We start from the raw sequence: 17,717 nt of genomic DNA, 5'->3' as shown, positions 1-17,717 counted from the left end.
CCGGCAAATGATGTAGCGCCGTAGATGTTCAAGTCATCATCGTTATCTATGCCCAATGGTACTTGATGGCTATGAGGTGACTGGAGGTTGTCAAATGCCGGATGGGGGACCTTCCAAGCAGCCCCACCATTGATGTGGAGGAGCAGGAAGGAAACACGAAAAAGTGATGAAGTATGCATCGTTGTCTTAGAAATGTGGCTCCGTTAAACAATTGACTTGACAATCGACTAGACAATGGTGTGAAATAATCATTCTTGTCTCCTCAAAGGAAAAAGTAGAGTACTTCCTGCCTTTCTTCAAAAGGCGAGTATTTCCTGCCTCTCTTCAAAAGGTAGGTCGACGTCATCATCTTATTGGCCCCTTCCCCCCTGTGCCTTATCGCGACCCCTCATTGAAGCTCCCTCAACATCAGCCACATGTTCGTGTAAGTGGAGGTGTGGCTTGAACCCCGAGATGCCATTCTTCCCTTTATGAAAGTCGAGTCCAAGAGAAGGCGCAACTCGAATGATGAAATGGAACGCTCCTGCTCAGGAACATCACTCGGTTGAGGTAGGCAGGTACCTGACCTTGCGCAGAGACCATGGACAGGAGCCCGGGGGGCCCGGCGCAAGATGCTGCAACTCGAACGCTCCCTCTAACATCATCCATTCATCTTACCGCGCCCTCGACCATCAACCTTGGCATCGGGCATCAGTCAATCTCGTTGCATTTCATCCTTCCTCTATTGATAGGTCATATCTGACCAAATCCCTTTTATAAGCCTGTTTTTGAGTATATTTAGAATTAAACACACCTTTGTCCTTCTCCATGTCGAACGACATACCCTCCTCTCGATCCTCAGCTACTAGTTCCCGCTCATGTAAGACCCTTCAAAGACGAGTCAAGTTCCAGCAGATCGAACACGATGGCGCGGTCGACGATGACGATAACACGGAAGAAGGACCCCCGCGGCCCCTTCCCAAGAGCGACTACAAGTCTATATACAAATGGTGGAATGACGAATACCGCCTGGTTGCAGTCTGCGTCATCGGAGCCATCGTCCTCGGCATCATCTTCAAGAATTACGACCAGCAGCCGATTCCCCAACTGATGAATGGCGACCTCGACTTCGATGTCATCATTGTAGCTATGTTCACTTGCGTTCGCGTCGCCATGAGCGGAATTGTCGAGACCTCTATAAGTCAATCTGCCTGGATTTGGGTATCTGAAGCCCGGCAACGTCGCACCAATGACAGTCGAGCCAGGTTGGAAGACTTCAAGATATACGACGAGGCTTCGCGCGGGCTTTGGGGCAGCTTGTATCTCTTGTGGCGACTGAGAGGAAGGTAGCGCAATGATGCCCCTATTCTCTTTTGCCCGGAATATCATGCTGATTGATAGCGTCCCAGACATCTTGCTTGCATTGGCGCCTTGATCGTTATTCTTGTCCATGGATTGGAGGCATCCTCCCAGCAGCTCTACCGGTACGAGGGCCAGCCACGACTAAGCCTCGATAAACCCGAAGTCGCAGCGCCCGAGAGAAGCGATTTGTAGGACTACACTGTCTCCCGGGGCCTTGACCCGCGTAAGTGGTGATGCGTCGCTTGACACATGTATCACTCACTAACACGTAGCAGTACCGGCTCTCAACGTATCCACCAAAGCCGCCGTATACAGCGGTATTCTATCCGTGGATGTCAAGAACCTTGATCTCGAATGCTCTGGGGTGAACTGCACGTGGCCCATCGTGCCAACGCTGGCAGTATGCGGCGAGTGCAACCCCCTAGACATAAGGACTATGTGTACCGACAAATCGCAGACGTGCCGGTACAGTTTGCCCAGAGGCACATCAGTGGAAATCAGCCGAAATGCACCAACCACCGAGCGATTCAAGACGGCAGCTTCGGAGGGCATCATCCACCGAATGAACTCCACGACGCAAACATACATATCCGTCTTCGATGTCCTATGGGTCATGAAAAACAAGCGAGGGACGAAAAGTATTGCCCAGGAATGCGCCTTGTGGTTCTGCATGAAGAGCTTTAACTTTACGATCACCGAAAGCCAGCTTAAGCAAAAGCTCACTATGAGCTGGAACACAACGCGGTTTGAACTGGGCAACAGCGCGCACGGCGATGAGTACGTCTTTGTTGATATTCCGGCAAAAGACATGAATGTTGCGCCAGAGTCCAGGTACAGTATTTCCAAAAAAGCGCTGGCTGCCTTGCGGAGGTTCGTTGACCCGCTTGTCGAAACCACGTACGAGAAACAATACACCATTATCAACTTTTCGTCAGATTGGGCCGAAGGGATCTACAACGCGAGAGAAAAACTACCGGAATGGATTAACCGATTTAGCATCAGTCTGACGAATGAGGTGCGACTCCACGGCGAGATTCGGGACAAGGACCGACATCGATATACCGGACGAGCGTATGAGATGGTGCAGGTCATTATGGTAGACTGGCTGTGGATGCTGTTCCCAACAGGCCTCATCATAATCAGTATCTACTACCTCTTGCATACCATCATCAGAGGCGCTCGCGACGGCATATCGGTGTGGAAAAGCGATTCGTTGCCAATGCTCTTCTGTCGGATCGATGCCTCGATTCTCGCAAAGGTCGGCGATGGCATGGATGTGCCCAACGGACTGGATGTAGCTGTCGGTAATGTCAATGTGTGCTTATTGAGGGAAGATGATGGCGACTAGGTGTTCAAGCCAATCGAGAGCGAGGGGTCGTCTTCTTCTTCGTCTTCGTCGTCGTCCGAATCTGATTCTGACTGAGAAGCATCGTCGCTGTTCTAGTCAGAAGTCAGAACTGGCGGTGGTACGCATTGATACGATACACCATTTCATCCTAAAAGCTCCGTCAATGAACAAGGGCAATTGACGTAAAAGAGTGTCAGTCTGCGAGGTGTGTGTCTCTCTTTAATTCCGCGTTCTGTGGTCCCTGACATGGCTGTGCGGAAGACCTCCGAAAGCTCGGGGCTCACCGTTCATGATGACGCTAATGACTCGACCCCAGCCGTCAGTCGGGGAACAGGTTCGTCATGTTTGATTGGTCTGCATCGCCGAGCTCTTGTGGAGTTCTGTGTTAAGTGACCGTAAGTCGCCGCGGCGACTCGGCAGAGGTGGTCGGCAAAGGAGTTTCGTGAAATTGACTGACTCTCATTTGCCATGTCAAATTCAACCCTCCACTTTGCAGTTTCGCAGTCCTCGGCCCCAAGTTCTAGCCCCATGTCCAATGTAAAGCACTACCCGTTCGGCATGCAGTTCGCTGAGAGGGTGAGCGGATTACAGATCATTAGTGTTTGTGCCAAGTCGGCGGAAGAGACGAGTCAGAGTATGAGAATGAGAGAGGGAGGGAGAGAGAAAGGACCAATTCCGATCATTCCGATACATGCCCGGCCCCAGGCTTGGATGATAGCTTCCCCTTGGTCACAGCTCCGGCCCTGTAGGATGCCAACTCAGGCTCGACCTCCGTGTCTTCGTGTCCACCACCATGCCGTCCCCAGACATCTAGCGTCAAAGGATCGTCGACGGCTCCAGACCCCAGAATATCGACTCCAGAGTTGCCCTGCAAGCCTTTCCCCTCTTCCCCACACCCCGCAAAGTGTTCCCGTCTTCCGTCTTCGGTCAAGTCGCTGAGTCCAGGTCTGGGAATCTCAACATTTTCAACTCTCTTTTCGCGTCATCTGGTCCCGTACTCAGTCTCCGTAGACGAGCTTCCCCTCGCTCCAATCCCTTATCTTGCGGACCCCAGTGAACAACCCTCCTTGCGCGATCCAAAGTCTAGATAATGGCATCTGAGACCACACCTCCCGAAATCTCCAAGCCCAAGTCGCAAACCAAAGTCCGCAAGCGCGCACCAAAAGCCTGTCTATCATGTCGCGCTCGCAAAGTGAGATGCGACGTGTCTCAGCGAGGTCGCCCATGCATGAACTGCTATCTCGACAGTGAGAACTGTGTAGTTACCGGGCGCGCGTCACGCTTGTGAGTAGCTGTGTTCTTGTTCCGTCCTGTTGGTAATACTAACCCAGCGAACAGTCGAAGAGCGCAACAAAGAGATGGCGGCGACAATGCAGAAGGCGCATATCCGCAGTACGACGCAGAGGCCGGCGAGCCACTTCTTGTCGTAGATCCCATCGCAGCAACGAGTGACGACTCTCGGCCAGTTCCCTCAAACGAATCAGACGCCCAGGCCCAAACCTGCAACCATTCACACGGCGACGACATCACAATACCAACGGCCACCGATCGACCAAAGAGCCCGGTGATTAATGACAGCCATGCCCAGAATGAGCAACCAAAGCCAAGTCGTCACCACGCCAGGCCTTCGGTCGCGTCGACGAGCACGTACGAAGCTTTTCCTTCCAATTCCTTGCCGTTGAACAATCAGCCATTCACGACGCCATACACCGCTAGCCAACAGAACACAATGGGGATTGACGTTACATACTCTTTTTACCCATTCTTGGCATTGGGCAATCTTCACGGAATACCGCCACAGGATGTGAACTATTTGGAGCTCCAGGGATGTCTCCGGGTACCAACACGCGCCATACTAGACGAGTTTGTTCAGCAATACTTCCTGCATGTCCACCCATTGCTGCCAATGATCCATGAGGGCGACTTTTGGGATCTTTATTGCGTGAATCCCACCGGCTACGTGCCTGGCGAAAAGCTCTCACTGCTCGTCTTCCAGGCAATGCTGTTCGCTTGTTGTAACGTACGTTATCCATCCAATCCCACAGCTTTTCGGGGCGCAATTCTGACATCAACTAGTTTGTCTCCCGCCAGACTATTAAGACACTTGGTTTTCCGACCGTTCGAGCCTGCCGCGCCGCTTTCTACAGACGTGCCAAGCTTCTTTACGACCTCGAATCCGAATCATCTCCCCTCGCAATCTCACAGGCTTCCCTTCTCCTCTCCTTCTGGTCTTCGCCTACCTCACCGGCTTTCCGCAAATCGAATACAGCCTGGCTCTCCATCGCGATTCAAAATGCGAAAATGGTCGAAGCCCACCACTATGCCACTCGCACAGCATCTCCCAAGAAGCGCAACCTCCTCAAGCGTCTCTGGTGGTGCTGTATCATTCGCGATCGAATTGTCGGCCTAGGTCTCCGTCGTAGTCTGCAGATCACGCGGAGTCATTTCACTTTTGATGCGAATGAGAGTCTTGGCTATTCGGACTTGGCGGATGAGATTGAGAGGAGTAGAGTGTATAACCCAGGCACAAAGCGGTGCTTGGCTGAGATCTTGGAGCAACTGGTGGAGCTGTGTGTTGTGCTGACCGATATCCTCATCCTGGTTTTCCCGCTGGACGACAGGCCTGGCTGGGGCAGAGAGATGCGAGCCGAGGAACAGGACAAGGTGCGAGTGTGTAAAGTTGCGTTACAGAGATGGTATAAGGGCGTGACGATGCGGTTTCCCATGTTTGGTGGCGGTTCTGTCGCGAGGATGAAGGCACCAGGGAACGAGTTCCAACACGACTCAGTGATATTGTACACCAATTTGATGTACATGTACTATCAGTAAGTCCTTGTTTGGATTCAACCCACTGACACTTACTAACATCCGCTCAGTTCCTCTCGAGTGGTCCTCAGTCACCACGAAGTCCTTCACCTCGCCATCACCGCCGCAGCGCCATCTTTCAACGCCATCCCGACCTCCGATCTAATCATCATTGGAGAGAACCGACACGAGCTTCAGGATGCCGCTTCCGGGGTAACAGAGTGTCTCAAGGAACTAATCCATCTTCGTCTCGCACGCTGGCTGCCCATCAGTGCTGTGGCGTGTACCGCGTTGCCGTTGGTCCTGCACATCCTCGACGTGAAGCTATCTGCCTCTTCACGATCCTTCGACCCCAACACGCAATCGGCGCTTAAGCAACATCGCCTCAACATTCTCATAGAAGCCATGAAAACATACCAACCACAATACGACGGCGTTGACTGGGTCAGCGAGACGATTCGACACATTGTCAATCTAGCACAAATCGAATCGCCAGCACCGGGGGATTCCGCGAACGCAACCCCCGGCGGCGCAGTCATTGCAGATTGGACCGACATTCTCGCCTCCCAACCAAGCTCCTATCTCCGCCTAGCCCTGACGATGGATCTGTCACTTAGCAAAGGACGGCTACCCGAAGACGGGGACTTCCCAGTCAGTCTTCGCGGCCTCTTCACGGGCGGCTTCAATCCGCTCAAGGCGCTCCTCGAACGGAAGAGGAACGAGAGTAGGGACGCGAGCAGGGATACGAGCGGGGGCTTCTCCGAGCCGGCAGAGCACGCCACAGATCGTATGACGGACTTTGACGCCGCAGCGATGAGGGTGAACCTGTTCCGGATGCAGCCACCGGGGAACGTGACAGCCATCCCGTCAGACGAGGACTCCACCTCGCCGACATCTGCCGGCAGCCACAGCCAGGACAGTGTCACGGACGACACATCACCACGCACCGGGGCGGAATACCAAAGCAGCTGCGACGTCAACATGGCAGACCGCCCGCCGTCGGAAGGGATCGATGGTCTGGCGGCCGAGGTACTTGCCGCGTTTCCGCTGGATGATCAGTCTGCAAACGTAGCTGCTGGCGACTTTGACGGCATGTACTTTGACGGGATGCCGGGGCATGATGGACCCGGAGGGTGGATTGAGACGGCGTGGAACGAGCTTACGCAGCACTCTGCTGCGCCGGGATCTGGTGAGGATCGTGGGGATCGGGATACGGCGAGAGTTTTGCTTGATGCGTTGAGGGAAGGGGAGCTGGCGGAGTGTGCCGCTTAAGATTTGTATGAATTGAGGGTAAAATGATGACTTGACGAATTGATGTACACAGGGAGAGGTGAGATAATGCTCACTCTCGTCCTCTTGCGATAGACAGTTAGTGGGCTATCAGTATAATACTTGAGATTTGCTTTCTGGTAACTCGGCTCTCTTTACGATTCAGATTCAATAACGGCTTCAGCTTCTGTGACTCCCATTCCTACGATATGGTTTCTATCCGTCTGAGACGACCGCTCCCCGTCATCTATCCAGCCTGACACCATGATCATTCCCATCCGAGAACCGACAGTTCGGGATTGCCCAGGAGCCCAATTCGGAAATCGAAGTCCGAGAACGCAACGTGGGTTCTCTCCCCCGCACGATGCATCTTTTTTGCACTTGGGGTGCATGAACCCCTAGATTCTCCAAGTCCGCTGCATTCACCCTGGCGTGTCGCCTGGCCCCGGCCAAGGATTTCTTTTTAGAATTTTAAGGTTGAGCGGGGGTAGTTATGTCGATCTTCGGTGTTCGGCGGAGAATCACGGCGAAGTGGATGTGCCAGCCACAGGAGATATTCGTGTTTCGGAATGCCGCTGTTGACCGTCACTAAGGTACCTTGAGATTTCAAATGGTGAAGCCGGTCTTCATTTTAGCATGTACTGATTGACTTCTACTGCGGTCAAAAACAAGTCTGTTTGAGAAATTGGGCTGGGGGGGTTATGGCTATATGACGAGCGCTGGAGGTGTATCGCGTATATCGTCAACAACCCGAACGTTCAGGCTCCAGGTGGATTTCATAGAAGTGAGTCAAATAAGATACCTTGAGTGAATGTTAACCCCCTCTGGAAAGGGAAGTGCTGGTTACTACACCATGTCCCGCTCATGCAGTGACGACCCAGGACCTTTCTCAACATTTGGCAGGTATCCATGTATCGTCCGCTGCCAACAACCCGCCTACTGCACGCGTAAAAGACAACCGAATCCTCCCAAGACATCCTACAAAACCTGCACCATCAAAGCATCCGTCAGCCATGTCTTCCACAGGGACATCATCCCCAGCAAGCACCAAAAGCAAATCAACCAGCCTCCGCACCCTCTGGTTCGGCACCCAATCCACCGTCAAACGCATCTTGTCCTCCCACCCCAGCCTCAGCAATCACACACCCTCCTCGCTTCTCTCGAGAACAGCCTCGCGATCTGAACGCGGCAGTGTCGTTCGCTACATCATCACCTTACCCCCCACGCCCTCGCGCCCGACGAATACGACCTCAGGATGCCTGTCTCTGAGCCTTTGCCTGCGATGCCGTTGTTGTCGCATCGATGGGGAGAGCATTATTGCGATTGCGTGTCCGCCTGTAGCTGTATACCGCGGAGCGTCGGGGCGGAAGGTTGATAAAAGGGTTGTGGTTGCGGTTGTATTAACTACTGTTGGATGGGTTCCTGGTGTGATTTGTGAGGATGACAATGAACACAAACAAAACCCGAGAATTAGGGGGGTTAAGACGAACGATTTTGCTGACAATGTGGATGTAGACGCCCTTCTGAGTGCTCCTGAAAAGCCAACGTCGCCGTATTACTGGCATACGAGCGAGAGGTCCAGCTCGGCTGTAGTAAAACGTCCGAGGAGACGGAAGTCGACGATGCCATCCGAGAGGCAGGTCAAACGGGCCGTCTGAGGCGCGAAATGGGATCGTCAGTACAGGAGGGCCAGACAGTTTCACCGTCTCTATTCCTTCAAGGCGCACACGCAAGGCTACAGACAGTGAGAAGCAAAGAATAGGATATGGGAGAGAAGACGAGGCTTGTATTGTTTCAAAGTCTAGTTCTATCATAAATCGCGTTACCCCTATACACCCTGTCTTTCTTTTCTTACAAGGTCCTACAGAAGGGTTGGATTTTTTTCCTTTTACGTCGAGGCTTTTCTACAAAAAAGATTCCTGACGTGACATTAGATATACACGTTTACATACGCCCGCCCAAACAGGCGACGTACGAGCCCCCTCCGTTTCCGGTTCGCGCGATTTGATCAAGGATTCGCTGACGAGGAAGGGGGGCATCGATGTTGATACACGGGTAGCACTTGGGTGCCATGGTTTTGTCACCACATTTTCGGATGCAAAGATTCTCCCCCAAACAGAAAGGGGGCGAAGTTCTTCATCAGTGGCTTATTTGGTGCGCTTGGCCTCCAACTCCTTCTGGTAGTTGGCGCAGAGCTCCTTTCTGTAGAGGTTGTTAGTAATCTTTGATCGGAGCAATGTTAAGTGGGGGGTTAAGTCTTGGGAGTCAACGTACTGAAGATGAGGAGGAGCGGCGGCGTAGTGGCTAAACTCCATACCGAACTCGCCCTTGCCCTGGGTCGCGGCGCGGAGCTGGGAACTGAAGCCGAACATGGCATTGAGACTGCAGTCGGCAATGAGGGTGAAATCCTCGGTGCCGACCTCGGTGTCGTGAATGGTGGCGTTGCGCTTGTTCATGAGCATGATGATGTTACCCTGGAACTCGTTGGGCGCGGTAATGGTGGTCTTCATGAGGGGCTCGAGGACCTGACCGCCGGCGTCATCAAAGGCCTTGCGGAAAGCCATTTGCGTGGCGAGGTTGAAGGCGAAATCGGAGGAATCCGTGACGTGGGTGGAGCCGTCGTTGACAATCATCTTTGTGCCAATGACCTTGTGGCCGAGGAGGGGGCCCTTGAGGGCGGCCTCTTCGAAACCCTTTGAGCAGGCGGTGAGGTACTTGTCCGGGATGGTGCCGCCGACGACCTGGGTCTCGAAGAAGTTGGCCTCCGGGTCGTCGTGGGGCTCGATCCAGCCGGCGACGCGGGCGTAGTCTCCGGGGCCACCGGATTGTCTGCGGAGGAGGAAGTCGTACTCTGTCTTGCGGGAGACGGTCTCGCGGTAGGCGACGCGGGGTTTGCCGGTTTCGCAGTCGACCTTGTACTCGCGGCGGAGGCGTTCGACGTAGATTTCGAGGTGGAGCTCGCCCATGCCGGAGATGATTGTCTCCTCGGACTCCTCGTCGACGTGCAGGCGGAAGGTGGGGTCCTCGCGCTGGAAACGATTCATGGCTTTGGAGAAGTTGTCGGCGTCGCTGGTGCGCTTGGGCTTGATGGAGAGAGACATGACGGCGTCGGGGACGAACATGGAGGACATGGTGTAAGGGAGGCCACCGTCGGTGAAGGTGTCGCCCGAGGCGCAGTCGACGCCGAAGACGGCGCAGATCTCGCCGGCGCCGACCTCGTTGACGTCCTCCATCTCGTTGGAGTGCATGCGGACGATGCGGGGGATGCGGACCTTCTTGTCGGTGCGGGAGTTGAAGAGGTAGGTGCCCTTGCGGAGCTTGCCCTGGTAGACGCGGATGTAGGTGAGCTGGCCGTAGTTGTTCTCCTCGAGCTTGAAGGCGAGGCCGACAAAGGGGAGCGAGTTGTAGGGGACGAGCTTGACGGTGGCCTCATCGCGCTTCTTGTCGAGGGCCTTGTTCTCGACCTCGGACGGGTTGGGAAGGTAGTCGCAGACGGCGTCCAAGACGGTCTGGATGCCCTTATCGGCGAGGGCGGAACCCATCATGACGGGGGAGAACTTGAGGGCGATGGTGGAGCGGCGGATGGCGGCCTTGATCTGGGCGTTGGTGGGCGTTTGTTCCTCGAGGTAGAGCTCCGTCATTTCGTCGTCGACGTCGGCAAGCTTCTCGATGAGCTCCTGGCGCTTCTCCTCGACGAGGTCCTTGTAGCCTCCGGGGAGGACGTCGGTGGTGCGGACAACGGTGCCACGGGGGCCCTCAAAGTAATGTGCCTTTCGCTCAATCAGGTCAATGACGCCCTCGAACTCGTTCTCGGCGCCAATGGGGATCTGGATGGCGGCCGCGGGGATCTTGAGCTTGGTGTTGATCTGCTCGACGGCCTTCCAGGGGTTGGCACCCATGCGGTCCATCTTGTTCACAAAACTGATGCGGGGGACGTTGTAGCGCTTCATCTGACGGTCGACGGTGATGGTCTGGGACTGGACGCCGCTGACGGCACAGAGAATCATGACGGCACCGTCGAGGACGCGGAGCGCGCGCTCGACCTCAATGGTGAAGTCAATATGGCCGGGTGTATCGATGATGTTGATGTGGTAGGTTTCCTCTTTTCCTTCTTCCGTCTTCTTCCAGTCGGCGAAGGTAGCAGCCGACTGGATAGTAATGCCCTTTTCTCTCTCGAGATCCATAGAGTCCATCTTGGCGCCGACCGAGTCCTTGCCGCGGACCTCGTGGATGGCCTTGATACGACCCGAGTAGAAGAGCACGCGCTCAGTGACGGTAGTCTTTCCGCTGTCAATGTGGGCGGCGATACCAATGTTGCGCACGCGCGACAGGCGCTTGGCCTCCTCGGGGCTCATCTTGGCGGCGACCAGCTCGGGGGTGAGGGTGGAGGCGTTGTCCTGGGCCATCTTGAGGGCCTCGGCGGCGGCGTCCCTGACCATCGGGGTCGTCGAGAAGGCGCGCACGGAGTTCTTCTTCCATGTCGTCGTCGTCGTCGTCGTCGAGGACTGCTTCTTTACGCAGGCGGCGAAGCTGCTAAAGTGTCGTGCATCGGCTTGAGGCTTTACGCCTGCAAGGAGACCGCCATTCGGCACTCTGACGGCTCGTGGAGCCCTCATCGTGACCAATGTGTGTGCGGAAGAGGAAGGAGAAGGGAGGCGGATGGGAATATGCAATGGGGAAAGATATCACAGGAAAAGGGAGCCGGGATCCATTCGGGACAAATGGTCTGATACGAGGCTCATCTTTTTTTTTTTTTTTTTTTGCCTTGCTGTCTTCCAATTGCCCAGGCGAAACTTTTTTTCTTGGGGACGGGAGTGACAGGGATTCCGATTTCGCGCCGTCGCGGAGGCACGTGTTTTCGTGGAGGGGTGGGTCCTCTGCCCGGCAGTGGACGAATCGCGGCATCGGGATTACCTACGCCGGCCGGTTCAACGGGTAATCACCGGAAGTGGAGGCCGGAGCATGTCCCGTTGTGTTTACCTAATGCTTATATCTGTATACTAAATCACGATATGAGTAGGTATGTAGTACACCATTGTGATGCTCTGAAGTGAATTAGGATAATGTCATGATGCCTGGAGAAGTACAGATTTTACACGATGCAGACCTGGCTGTCAGAGCTTCAAGGTCAGGAAAAACATGGGCACAGCATTTGGTTTCAAATCGGAGCATCAGACGAGATAGACTCATGAGAGTATTCCGCCCAAAGATGAACACGAAGCTTCTTCATGCGTCAACATTCCTCCAGATTATTAAACGCCATCCTGTACCCCTGATTGCCCATCTTTTGTGAAAACGCTAGAAAACCTTCCCAAACCAACCATCCCTCTAACCAACCAAACGCCCTTCACCCACACATAATCCTCAAATCCAGTGGTCATCCAAAGCCCGGTTCTTGTCGAGGTAGTCGTACACCTGCTTGTAGTCCTTGCAGACGTGCTTCGCATCCCATCCATCGCTACCCGTAAACCCAGGCGGGAACGTCGTCTGCGTGCCTTCCAGCGCGACATCGCCAGCGCACATGATGGCCTATTCCAACTAAGATTAGTTTCCATCCACCAGACATATTTCGAAAAGAAAAAGAAAAAATAAACCATCACTACTCACCTGCCGCAAATACTCAAAACAATGCTGCAAATGCCACGGGCCCTCCGCGCCCTCCGTACCCTCGGGAATATGCGAGTGCATATCGACGTTGGCGCTGCCGTTGACGGCCATGCCCGCGTAGCTCTCGAGGATGGCGTACAGGCAGTGCAGCTGGTGCGTCATCGAGGTCGTGAAGACGGTGCGTGGGGCGAACTCGGGTAGCGGGACGGGGAGGTTGTCGTGGGCTTTCGGGTCCTTTACTTCGAGGTAGCCCAGGCCCTTGGGTACGATGGAGAGCCACTGCTCCTGGAGGGTTGCGTTTGTGAAGAGGGCTTTTGGGTCGTCGGGAACAAAGTCTGTTGTTGGATGGAAGGTTGTTATTTGCTGGGAGACTGTTGCGTCAAGTTGTTAGCTTTGACTTGGTGAGCGAAGGAAGACATCTTGGCGTACATTTGGGTGCGAATCCTGTGAGGTCACCGACGGGCTCGAGACGCTTGTCTGGTGTGCTGGATGTTTGGAGACCCCTTCGCTCGAGAAGCAGGCCGACGATGACGACCAGGAGAAAGGTATCGAGCAGCCAGCGCCAGCGTCGCAATAGGTTCCGGGTCTTTGCGCATCGACTCGCTCGTGATGATGGGGAGCGTCTGCCGTCTTCAATGTCTGCCCGCTTCCACGGCTTGCCCTCGTCGCTGAGGAGCGATACGCTGACGTCGGTCATGGCATCGTCGGTGATGTCTGCCTTACGACGGGCGTCGGAGTAGGGTGTATTGCTGGGTTTCATAGCGCCAGCTCTGTTTCTCGGGAATATGTAATCAGAAAGGGGAATTATGTGAAATATTCAGACGAGTAGATGGCAGGTAGATATGATGGACCTGATTACTCGAGGTTTGCAATGTCAAGGACTATGTATAGAATCTGTCCAGCAGAATGTCACGTCTCCGAGTACCTCTCAGCCAAAGTTGCTAACTATGGGAAGGGGGCGACTGTGCAACCTCACCCGCCGCCCTTGCATTCTGTGTTTTGAAACACCACCATCTGGGAGCCCTGGGCTGATGTCGAGCGCGGCGGCGCATGCCTCATTGAGTGGTTGCGCGGCGCGTTGGATGATTTGAAAGGAGCTCCGACACTTTGTGTATGAGGTGAGCGGAGCGCGGGAGGATGTTTGGGACTGTGGACCGTGCAGGCTGCGTCAATCATCAGTTGGGGTGGTTAGGTTGTCAGGGTCGGGGATTTTCCAAGAGATCGGAGCTTTGGTTGGTGATTGTTTGATTGCATGGCGCATTCATCATCTTTGATTATTTTGCATCTTGAAAACTTGAAGTTGTATTGAATTCGAGATTCCGGCTACGTTGGATGTCACCAAGGTTTTGACGGGTTGACCACTCTTGACCCCTTTCGGTGAGAGTTTCTGTCAACAACAGCAAACATTATTATCAGCCAAACTCAGGCTTGCATCGCACGACTAACTGCTTCAATAAGTCTTGAAAGCCAGTATCTGGAGTAAGAACTGCTTGATGAATACAGCAGGGTTGGAAGGGACCTCGAAGTTTTGGTGGCTAAAGTTCATCTTCAATATTCTGTAAGAATGCATTCAGAAACTTACGTACCGAGATTCCTCCTTAAACTGGGAGCAATTGATGGATTTCATCAAAGCAATTACAACAGAAAGGACGACGACGTGATAAAACGGCAGAGGAGCAAGAGATGCATCGTTGCATCATGCAAAAACAGCAAAATGATAACTGTGAGATTCGAACTCACGCCTCTTGCGAGACCAGAATGCTCATCCGTTAGACGGATGAAGCTTTTGAAGCTTGAGTCTGGCGCCTTAGACCGCTCGGCCAAGTTACCTGTTGATGAATCAGCGGGTCGAAAAACAAAATAAGTAGCTAGCGCCCTTGTTACGACAGCCAGTTACTTTCTGTGGTCCCGAGTCGGCGGCGCAAAAGCTAAGCCGCTAATAAGCCGCTCGCCGAAATAAGCTCTTGTTTGACTTTCGGGATCGACAAACTTTCATCCAAACCATTACCATTACGGCGTTATTCACATCACCGTCCCATCACGAAAAGCCAACTTCATTGAATAATATCTGAATATGTAAGCCGCTCATCATTAGGCCTAACACCTGACGCTGACCGCCCTTATCTCGGATCCAAAGTCCATCCATGAAGGAAATGATCCATCCTTCGGAGTGGATCACCGGCCTCGGCGATCGCGCAAGCGCCGAGATGGATCAAGAAGAAAAAAAATGTCTGGCCCCGACCCTCGAATTCGATAGCAATCGGGCCGCTATCGTCGTCGACCAAAATCATTCCACTTTCCTCTTGGTATCGACGTATCGTGGACTCGTGGAGCACAGAGCCCCCCGGTGGGATTCAAAACAGCGGAGACGGCTCCAGAGCGGGAGTTGATGTCGGCAATCTCAGTCTTTCTCTGTTGATGCGAATTGCATCTCTTGATGCTTCTTGTTGCTGTTCTGAGTTCGATATGCATCAATTCCAGACGAACATGCAACTTCTCATGTCGGTGTCAGCACCATCGTTCACCAGATACACCCGTCCAGCGACGAGTCTATACCATCTCAGAACATCAACATCATGCACCACCACCGCATATCTAGACTCCAAGAACCTTACCGGTGTCAACATGAACAGCAAAGCAACGCTTGATGAGCTGTCCCATCGCAAGCGCCCTGTCGTCAGCTAGCAGTCTAGTGTTGGCCGGGCTCATCCGTTCGGCACCACGCGCCGATTCCACCCACCACCACTTCCCGCCTGCCTGCCATCCTATCGGGACCCCAGTGGCGGCGGAGCCCTTTGATAATCCTTTTTTCTCTGCATGGAAGTCTTCTCCTTTTTTCCTGTCGGCACCCTTCCAATCTGGACCCAACACCAAGGATGGTGTACGAAAGAGTGGACCTCGGTGGTGCAATGAGCGGTCTCCATTTTCAGCCTCTTTCGAGCCAAGTTTATATCCGGTCAAGGGGTCTGGTCTGGTCTGGTCTGACTATGGTCTAGTCCACTGTCCGCCACGCCGCAGCTTTCGCATTCACTCTTTTACTCTTTTTGCCGTCACTGCTAACCGATGGAATTTTTAATCCATGCCACATGTTTTCTTACTTCTCCTTGCTGCTGCTCGGTCTATATTTGAGTTTCTCGGCTTGGAACGACCATAAGGCCATCTTCGGCGATCTCCCACCATTCATGATCGCTTGATGCAGGGCTTATATACATACTTAATGTCTAATCTATCCTCAGAGACACTCTCTTTGATATTCGTGTCGCAATAGCGCGCTGGAACTTGCAGACCAAAGATCGCCACCTAGCGTTACGACAACAAGTCGGTTCGCCAAGAAGTACTTGAGCAGCCTCTCTCATCGAACCAAGGATATCAAACAAGATATACCCGTCTGAACAGCTTCCGCCAAATCAAACATACGCAGACACAACACAGATTACGCCTGCCACAATGACCGTCCGAGACACCGACACCACGACCGAAAAGTCCGGCTTCGGCCCGGACCTTCGCTCAACAACCCCCTCCGAAACAACCCTCACACCAGCGGCCCCGGCCGACCCGGAACCCCAAGCAACCTCCGCAGCCGGCGCCGAACCCCTCACAACATCGACTCCGGGCCCCGTCCCAGACGGCGGCCTCGAAGCCTGGATCCAAGTCCTCGGCTCCTGGGTCATCCTCGCCGACACCTGGGGCCTCGTAAACACCTTTGGCGTCTACCAGACCTACTACGAACGCACCCTCCCCGGCGTCACCCCCTCCGCCATCTCCTGGATCGGATCCCTCCAGGGGGCCCTCCTCATGATGGTCGGCCCCATCTCGGGACCCTTGTATGACGCAGGCTACTTCCGCGAGCTCCTCTGGGCGGGCATCACCCTCATCATCCTCGGCATGTTCATGACCTCCCTCTGCACGACCTACTGGCAGGTCCTCCTCGCGCAGGGCGTATGCGTAGGCCTGGGCTGCGGCCTCGTCTTCCTCCCCTCCACCGCCATCCTGAGCCAATACTTCCACCGCCGCCGCGCCCTCGTCATCGGTCTCGCGGCCACGGGCTCCCCGATCGCGGGCATGTGCTTCCCCATCCTCTTCGGCCACCTCGAGCCCCGCATCGGCTTCGGCTGGGCCACGCGCATCATGGCCTTTATTCTCCTGGGATTGTCCGTCATCCCCGCCGTGAGCATGCATACACGCCTCCCGCCCTCGGGCCACAAGCGCTCCCTCGTCGACCGCACCGCGCTGCGCGACCCGGCCTTCATGCTCGTCATGGCGGGTTCGTTTGTCGGGTTCCTGGCCATGTACGTGCCGTATTTTTACATCCAGCTCTTCGCCGTCAGCCACGACATCGGCCCCGCAAACTTTTCTTCCTACTTTGTCACGTTGCTGAGCGCGGGGAGCATCCCAGGCCGCGTGATTCCGAATTACCTCGCGGATAAGGTCGGCGCATTGTACATGCAAATCTCGGTCGCCGCGGGCTCGGCCGTGCTCATGTTTGCGTGGCTCGGCATCCGCAATATGGCGGGTCTCGTCGTGTTTGCGATTTTGTATGGGTTGTTTTCCGGAGGCATGGTGAGCATTTCGCCGACGGTGATTGTGAGCTTGTCGCCTGACCTCGGCCGAGTCGGCACGCGCATGGGCATGATTAATTTTGTGGCGGGCATCGCCATCCTGATCGGTACGCCAATTGCTGGTGCCATTTTGGGTGATTATAGCGGCGTCGCGTGGCAGTCCATGATCGGGTATGGAGCGGCGGCGTTGACGGTTGGGTCGATGGTGCTTACCGCGGCAAAGATTTTTCAATTGAAGGGGGAGAGGAAGGATATGAAGGCTTGAGGGTCGTTAATGATGGGTAACGAAGTATAGACGGATAGATTTCTTGTAGTTAGACTATATACCCCTTTGCAAATAGATGAGATTTGTTACTTCCGGTCATTAACTTCTTCTCGATACTCATCTTGTCCACCACCACCCACCACCTACAACCGCAACGCTCCCCAACACCATTACCCACCTCACCAACCCCTTGATAATCTGCTCTCTAGCAAACTTATCAATAGCATCCCCATCATTCACCCTCGGAAACGGCACATCAGGCACCGGCCTCCTCAACGCCTCACACACCGGCCCCCACCCCTCCTTGACATCATAAAACACCAACCTCTCCTTGTTCACAACCCTCCTCACCCAAGCCTGATGCAAATCCCACACCCGTCGCGTAGGCAACACCCCGTCGCCTTCTTCTTCCGGAGGAAACAACTCCCCCCACCGGCCGTTGGGAATAGCATCGATATACCGCGGAAACCACCTCATCGTAGGCAGCCAAAACAGCGCAAACGACAGAAACACCTGCAGGCTC

At 54.3% G+C, this 17,717-nt stretch overlaps 5 protein-coding genes and 1 non-coding gene across 6 annotated transcripts; 3 read left to right on the top strand and 3 right to left on the bottom strand.

The window, feature by feature from the left end:
- Positions 1–416: 416 nt before the first annotated feature.
- Positions 417–2,689, top strand: N0V96_000106 (uncharacterized protein; the record flags this gene model as incomplete). Its single annotated transcript, XM_065755832.1, has 4 exons — positions 417–424; positions 876–1,200; positions 1,534–1,564; positions 1,617–2,689. 4 exons carry the CDS (start codon positions 417–419, stop codon positions 2,687–2,689), a joined length of 1,437 nt encoding a protein of 478 aa, XP_065615072.1.
- A 2,301-nt stretch (positions 2,690–4,990) lies between these two features.
- Positions 4,991–6,766, top strand: N0V96_000105 (uncharacterized protein; the record flags this gene model as incomplete). The annotated part of the gene is made up of 2 exons (XM_065755831.1): positions 4,991–5,460; positions 5,566–6,766. 2 exons carry the CDS (start codon positions 4,991–4,993, stop codon positions 6,764–6,766), a joined length of 1,671 nt encoding a protein of 556 aa, XP_065615071.1.
- Positions 6,767–8,910: 2,144 nt separating this feature from the next.
- Positions 8,911–11,379, bottom strand: MEF1 (Elongation factor G, mitochondrial; the record flags this gene model as incomplete). The annotated part of the gene is made up of 2 exons (XM_053191754.2): positions 8,911–8,965; positions 9,038–11,379. The coding sequence occupies 2 exons, from the start codon at positions 11,377–11,379 to the stop codon at positions 8,911–8,913; spliced, it is 2,397 nt and encodes a 798-aa protein (XP_053050838.2).
- A 748-nt stretch (positions 11,380–12,127) lies between these two features.
- N0V96_000103 (uncharacterized protein) lies at positions 12,128–13,130 on the bottom strand (the record flags this gene model as incomplete). The annotated part of the gene is made up of 3 exons (XM_053191755.2): positions 12,128–12,292; positions 12,371–12,705; positions 12,800–13,130. The coding sequence occupies 3 exons, from the start codon at positions 13,128–13,130 to the stop codon at positions 12,128–12,130; spliced, it is 831 nt and encodes a 276-aa protein (XP_053050839.2).
- A 955-nt stretch (positions 13,131–14,085) lies between these two features.
- Positions 14,086–14,200, bottom strand: N0V96_000102. The gene has a single exon. It is a non-coding gene; the product is annotated as a tRNA-Leu (tRNA).
- Positions 14,201–15,817: 1,617 nt separating this feature from the next.
- Positions 15,818–17,194, top strand: N0V96_000101 (uncharacterized protein; the record flags this gene model as incomplete). Its single annotated transcript, XM_053191756.2, has 1 exon — positions 15,818–17,194. The coding sequence occupies one exon, from the start codon at positions 15,818–15,820 to the stop codon at positions 17,192–17,194; it is 1,377 nt and encodes a 458-aa protein (XP_053050840.1).
- Positions 17,195–17,717: the final 523 nt, after the last annotated feature.

Source organism: Colletotrichum fioriniae, assembly GCF_027942845.1.
Source record: "Colletotrichum fioriniae strain IMI 355084 chromosome Unknown scaffold_1, whole genome shotgun sequence".
Lineage (NCBI taxonomy): Eukaryota > Fungi > Ascomycota > Sordariomycetes > Glomerellales > Glomerellaceae > Colletotrichum > Colletotrichum fioriniae.
Note: the sequence above shows the minus strand (reverse complement) of the source record. Positions and strands in the feature narration are given on the sequence as shown.